The sequence below is a fragment of the Erythrolamprus reginae genome, chromosome 1, assembly GCF_031021105.1.
Source record: "Erythrolamprus reginae isolate rEryReg1 chromosome 1, rEryReg1.hap1, whole genome shotgun sequence".
NCBI lineage: Eukaryota > Metazoa > Chordata > Lepidosauria > Squamata > Dipsadidae > Erythrolamprus > Erythrolamprus reginae.
Window position 1 is genome coordinate 312,642,496 of NC_091950.1, and position 6,848 is coordinate 312,649,343.

Genomic DNA, 6,848 nt, shown 5'->3' on the forward strand with positions numbered 1-6,848 from the left:
GAATTCATTAAACTTACTGAAAAATTACGCTGCTCAAAAAAAGAGGCAACACTCAAATAACACATCTTAGATCGAAATGAATTCCAGTTTAGAATACAATAGAATAGAATAGAATGGAATAGAATAGAAATGTTTATTGGCCAACTGTGATTGGACCCACAAGGAATTTGTTTAGTTCTGGCAAACCCAGAGAAGAAAGCCCATCTTTTGAAACATCCTAGTCTAGAGGGCTCTCGGCAGCAACAAGGGAAGCAGGAGAGAGAGAGAAAAAAAGAATGTGAAGAAGACAGATCTCCCGGGTTTTAAGGAAAGCCCAGATCCTCCACTGGCCTCTCCCACCACCACCACCCAGACAGAGCCGGGGTGAGTGCGGCAGTCCACGCAGTGCGGCGACCCTTCGGAGAAAAGCCCCTCCCACGGGCTGCCCCGGACCGCCTATTCTTCACCACCACCCGCGGATAAATGCCTCCCGGGCGCTCCGCATCCACTTGCGCTTCTCCTTCTTCCCTATCGCCCTCGCCGAGTCAGGCGCAGAAGGCTGAGCGCGGGTCCCCGGGCGGCGGGACGACTCCCTTTCCCTGCCCCCGCCGTCCCGAGGCCATGTCCACGGGCTCGCTGAGCGATGCCGAAGACCTCCCCGAGGCGGAGATCCTGGGCAGCCTGAAAATGGACCGCTGCCGCTCGCCGGCCGCTCCACGCCACAGCCCCGCGCAAGGCTCAGCCGGCGAGCGGGGTTCCCCGGGCAAAGGCCGGGGCGCGGCGGCGGGCAAGGCGCGTAAGAAAACCCTGGGCAAGAAGAGCCCTCCGGGAACGGCGGGCCAGGAAGGCAAGCAGGTCCAGCGGAACGCGGCCAACGCCCGCGAGCGGGCTCGCATGCGAGTGCTGAGCAAAGCCTTCTCCCGCCTCAAGACCACCCTGCCCTGGGTGCCGCCGGACACCAAGCTCTCCAAGCTCGACACGCTCCGCCTGGCCTCCAGCTACATCGCCCACCTGAGGCAGATCCTGGCAAGCGACAAGTACGAGAACGGCTACCTTCACCCCGTCAATTTGGTGAGTGGAGGCGGGAAACGGCGGGGGGGGGGGGCTGAAAGGACACGCGCGCCGCGACGCTCGCACCTGGCTCCGCGCCTTCCCGGCGCCCGTAGTTCCCTTCGCTTCCTTTGCCTCAAGCCCCCTCCGCCCCCCCAATCGTCCGGCCCGTAAAGCGGTGCGGGGCTGGGGGTAGGTGGACGCCTGTCTCGCGAGGGAGTCGGGTCTCCGAAGTCGTCTGAGGCGACAGTTGGAACTGTGGACGCCGGGAGAGGCGGGGGGCGAAAAGTCCTCGCCTCCCTGGCGCACTCGGCGCTTCCCCCTTGCGCTCCGTCGACTCGGCCAAGCGGGTGACGAAAAGGCGCAGAATAAGAATAAGAATTATAAATGTGATATTGTGGTGCGAAAGCCAGCGTACAATATTCGTTTGCTGTGTATTACTGTTTTTTGGTGAATAAAATAATAATAAAGTATAATACTAACAATACTACTAACAATACTAACAATATTAATAGTAATACTAACTATAGTAATACTAATAATAGTTACTACTGCTGCTGCTACTAATAATAATTAATAATAATGCCAAAACGACAATGACTTTTTAAAGAAAAGACCCCCCTCCTTTTTTTCAAAACCCGTCTTCTGAATCGAATTGCGGCACAGAATTCTTTTTCCCCCCGACCCGCTTCGTAAAATCCTAAGCGGAGCCGCCGCGTCCTTCGCTCACCATGTTTACTAATTGATCAGAAAGGAGGGAGGGAGGGGGGGAAATAGCCCGATTTATTGACTTTAACGGCGTCAGTTGGCGGGAATCTTGATTTCGGGCGTGTTTTTTATCTGTCGAGCGTTGGGGGTTACTACGAGTAGTACTGTCGTAGCCACTAAATGACTGTTAACTCACCATCCAAACCGCTTTTCCCCCCGAATAACGAACAATGGATTTGAAACGAAAAGGGATGCCTCTTTCCCCCACCCCGTATCTTTTTTTTGTACGCCCCGTCGTCAAGGATCCTTCCCCCCCACAATCCTCCCCCCGGTAAATTACGGACTTTTCGGGAGTGGTGGAAGGGTATGCGTGTGTGTTTGTAGACCGCACACCTTCAGATTTACAACCGACTTCTGGATTTCCGCCACAAAAAAGGCCACAATCCATTTTGTAGGTCACGAAGGAGGAAGAAAAAAAGACGGAAGCGGCTTCGAATATTTTATAAGCTTCTCCGGCCTCTTTTTAGAAGATGCGAGCTCTAGGATAAGAGAAAAGATATAGGTGTCGATTCGGATATTTGGAGGCCCCGTTATTTCTGGCAAAGGAGTTAATCATAAAGAGGGGAAACGTTTAGCCTCAGTTTATGACTGAATCGAAGGCAAACATTTCTAGAGGGAGGAAACTCGCTTTAAAAAAAACTTCCATTCACGATTTTATCGGTTGAACCCTCCTTATTGGAAAGGAATATGGCAGGGGGGCTATTATATTCCTTCCTTGTGTTTTCTAATTTATCAGATTGATGACTGGTTTACTTTTTTTGTGGTCCTATGTGTACAACAATTAGTATTAATGTTTCAGTCATACATTAGTTCGTAATATAGGGCTGAGGCTTTATTTATTACTTACTCTCTGGTTAGCAACAGTAAACATATTTTTAAAAAGTTACTGAAAGCAAAATAAACTCAGACCCCAAATTTTTTTGACTGATGGATTTGGGAGAAGGGGTGAGATATGGTTGACCTTCTTGTTGGTTTTGCTAGGATATGATTATGGCATGTATATGCTTACTTCATTTTAAAAAGACATTGAGATTAGTTACTACAATAGCATGACAGTGATAAATAATTCCCTCCACCACGGTACAGATAATCTACATAGGTTTTATTTTGCTAGGAGGTTTGCATTCATGACATTTAAAAACCAACAAGGTGATTTGTGGCTATTGTCTTTGTTGCCCTTAAGAAATTGATAGAACTGTAATTTTATTATTTTAGAATTATACTTTCCTTATGAGGCTTCTGACCTCAGCAGAACTTTGGCAATTGCAAACAAAAGCATACAGTCAAGAAGAAACCCCCATCTCCAACTCTAAAATGCTTTTAGAGGAGATAGTACTCTTATCTTTTTCAAAACAAAGCAAAAGTGAAGGGGGAGCCGTGCTTTGACATTACCCAGTCAAGAATAGACAGGGGCTTTTAAAAAAAAGATGTCTGCCCCACTATGCCTTTTTTGAGTTGCATTCATTGTATATTTGAGATAAATTATATATATCACATGTTTTGCTGAATTTTTAAAATTAAGGGAGACTGGGATAGTGCTATTTCGGCCTTGTTCTGTATATATATAATTTCTATCAAATATACTGTAATCAATTGTGGTATCTAGAATCAATAAAGCATGACCTTTCACCCCCAAAGTTTTCAGAGGATTGTAAGGAACATAAAGAGTAAAAAAAAAGCATCTTTATTGCGCAAAACTTACTATGCAGTTGCATGGGGCAATATGGTGGAGCCATCTTAAGAATCTAGTTACACTCAGTAGTAGTGTGAGACTTGTATAATCTAACCAATTCTTCCTATTGTTTGAAAATAATACCTGGATTATCTAGCTTTGTTTATTACAGTTCAAGAACTGCGCCATTTGAAATACAGTGATCTCTCTCTTCCTTTCCTCTTCCTTTCTTTTTCTTTCTCTCCTTTGCCCCCACCCCCACCCCTTTTTACTCCTTGGCTACAGACATGGCCTTTTATGATTGCTGGAAAACCAGAGAATGAGCTGAAAGAAGCAGTGAACACAACTCGGTTGTGTGGCCCTACTGCCTCCTGACCCAGGATTTACAAGCATGAGAAAAGTACCCTTCTCTGTGGATGAATGCATTTGTGCATTGTGTATACGGAAAGGGTGGGGGAAGCATTTCAAGGCGACAACAAACTGTTTTCTCATGGAACAAACAAATCCTAAAACTGAAAAGAAGACCAAATGTACTATGCCAAAGGAAAAAGAAACAATTACAAAGAACATATATTTAACTTTATTAACTTGTATATATATATATACATATATATATATATTGAATATCCTGCAGCAACACCTTGCTGGTCCAAGTGCTGTTCTCTGGATCCAACCAAAATTTGCAATTTTCTATCTTTGTGTACTCCACTTTGTGAAAGACGGCGATTCCTAGAATCAATCCTGAAATCACATCTCTCTAAAAAGAATACACATTAAAGATATTCTATGAATATATTTTCTTCAAACAAATGTTGCTATAATTTGTATATTTTTTAAAAAAATCTTCAACAAGAAATCGAAAATAGCGCATTGGGGTTTTTTTATTTGTTTTTTTTTAAAGGAGAGGATTACTATTTATTTTATTTTGGGTGAGCAGATTTTACAAATCTTAATGTGACACAATGCTAAAACCATTTGACCTCAGATTATGAAATGTTTATTTTCCTAATTAAGAAGAGGTAGACCGTATCCTTTGGGGGGAGGTTAAGATGGCTAGAAAAACAGCATGTAATGGTTGTCTCACTCAAGAAGGAAGGAAGGAACCTGTTTGTCACATTTCCAATAATATAACTAAGAATTAGGGAGAGTGTGAAATTAGCAACAAAGTTTAGCAAAATTTATAGCTCCATCCATATATATTTGCATTGTAATTACTATTCATGTCTTAATTTAGAATGGGTTTTTTGCAAATATAAAGATGGAAAATAGACAGTTTTCTATTGTTTTTGTACACTAAACAATCTTATAGAATTTTTTACAAGTGATACAATCTAACTTATCATGGAACATGTCTTTTCTAAACATTGCTAACGTAAGGCTGAAAACAGAAAAATGCTGAATGAAGGTAGGTACAATTTCTTTCAATAGAATAAATTTGAAGCAGGGTGTTTGAAGGATTAAAGCGATTTGATTTATACTTGGAAATAAATCCCAGGTAAGTTCATAGGGTTTTCCTGTTAACTTCGTTTTTTCTAATTTAGGATCATGATGATCCTAAATAACTTTTTGGACATTAGCATCAGCTCTAAATTACACATTCCTAAATAACAAACATGAGAAAAAATACTTCCAGATAGCATCTCAGCGTATTTGTTTTTAGTTAAGTGACTTGAAGATCTGCTGTATATAGTTCGGGTTTTTAGTTAAAAATGGTGTAGGGAGGAATTATTTGAAAAGTATCAAGCCGCCCCGAGTCTTCGGAGAGGGGCGGCATACAAATCCAAATAATAAATAAATAAATAAATAAAATAAATGTCAAACAATTTTTTTTCTGAATCTCACAAGGATGCAGTTAATGATTTAAATTATATATGAATTAGAGATGAGAGCAAAAATGTAAAACAACATTTTTACAGTAAAATATTTGAACTTTTGCTATGTTCTGCCATTCAGACTGTTGTCCATAACCTTTCAAATAAACCAAACAAAGCAAAAGCTGAAATATTTTGCTTTAAGTTTTTTCATTCTTTTTTGTTAAGTCACTCTTTTGTCAGTAATATAGTGTTAGACAGAGATAGGCAGACCCAAGCTACCAATGTTGGGGACAATTACTTGGTTGCGTTGGGTGGCTATAGAAATTGAATAAATATATACATTTAATTAATGTTTTCATAAAGACAAGTAACGGATTATCTTCGATGTCCCATACTTATTAAGAAACCAAGAAATGATTTTTGCGTAACTCGGAATACTTTCTAAATGATACCATCTTTATCTTCAATATCAATTTAACCTTTATATATCCAGAAATGAATCAGAATAGTCCCCTGCTCAAGCAGAAAATTCTATACTATTTCAGACAAGTGACTGTCCAGTCTCTTTTTAAAAATCTCATGATGAAGAAGCACCCATAATGTCTGAAGGCAACCTGTTCCACTGGTTAATTGTCCTCACTATTAGGAAGTTTCCCCTTAATTCCAGGTTGTTTCATCCTTGATTAATTTCCATCCATTCTTCCTTGTCCTGTCCTTTTGTCTAGACTAGCCAAACCCAAATCCTGCAACCATTCTCCATATGTTCTAAACTCCGGGCCTTTAATAATCTTAGTTGCTCTTTTTCCAAAGTCTCAATAATGTTGTAATGTGTACAAAACTGGATGCAGTATTCCAGGTGTGGTTTTACTAAGCTTTATAAAGCAGTACTAATACTTAATATGATTTTTATTCTATGCCTTTTGTTTATACAACCAATGATTATATTGGCTTTTTTGGCTGCTGCCACACACTGCTGATTCATACTTAAGGGATCATCCAGTAGGACTCCAAGGTCCCTCTCACAATTACTGTTTTTGAGCCAGGTTTTGTCTAATCTGTACATGTACCTTTCTTTTTTCCCCCCGACCAGGTGTAAAACCTTGCTTTTTTCCACATTAAATTTCATTTTGTTGGGTAGGGCCCATTGTTTAAGCCTGTCATTTTTGGATCCTTGCAATGTCATCTGGAGTGTTGACTATTCTTGCCAGCTTAATGTCATCTGCAAATTTAATGAGTTCTTTTATTCCCTAATCTAAGTAATTTATAAAGATATGGAAGTATACTGGTTCTAAGATGGATCCTTGTACCTCCTGCATGTAGATGTAGTGCATTAAGGATTATTTGTTGAGTACAGTTTGTCAGCCAGTTACAAATCCATCTGGAGGTGATTCTGTCTATCCCATATTTTTCTAGTTTACCAAGAAGTAGATTGTGGTCTACTTTGTGAAATGCCTTGCTGAAGTCTAAATATACTATGTTCACAGCATTTTGCTGGTCTACTAATTTAGTCACTTTGTCAAAGAATGAAATGAGATTGGTTTGGCGTGATCTATTTTTAACAAACC

At 41.0% G+C, this 6,848-nt stretch overlaps 1 protein-coding gene across 1 annotated transcript; it reads left to right on the top strand.

Annotated features, from left to right (window-relative positions):
* The first annotated feature begins 501 nt into the window (after positions 1 to 501).
* On the top strand, positions 502 to 4,237 carry TCF21 (transcription factor 21). Its single transcript, XM_070739874.1, has 2 exons — positions 502 to 1,050; positions 3,755 to 4,237. Exons 1-2 carry the CDS (start codon positions 601 to 603, stop codon positions 3,842 to 3,844), a joined length of 540 nt encoding a protein of 179 aa, XP_070595975.1. The 5' UTR covers positions 502 to 600; the 3' UTR covers positions 3,845 to 4,237.
* Positions 4,238 to 6,848: the final 2,611 nt, after the last annotated feature.

Coding starts and splice junctions, on each gene's coding strand:
- TCF21 (XM_070739874.1), top strand. CDS start 601: ATGTCCACGGGCTCGCTGAGCGATGCCGAAGACCTCCCCGAGGCGGAG. Junction 1,051..3,754: donor ACCTTCACCCCGTCAATTTG/GTGAGTGGAGGC, acceptor CCTTGGCTACAG/ACATGGCCTTTTATGATTGC.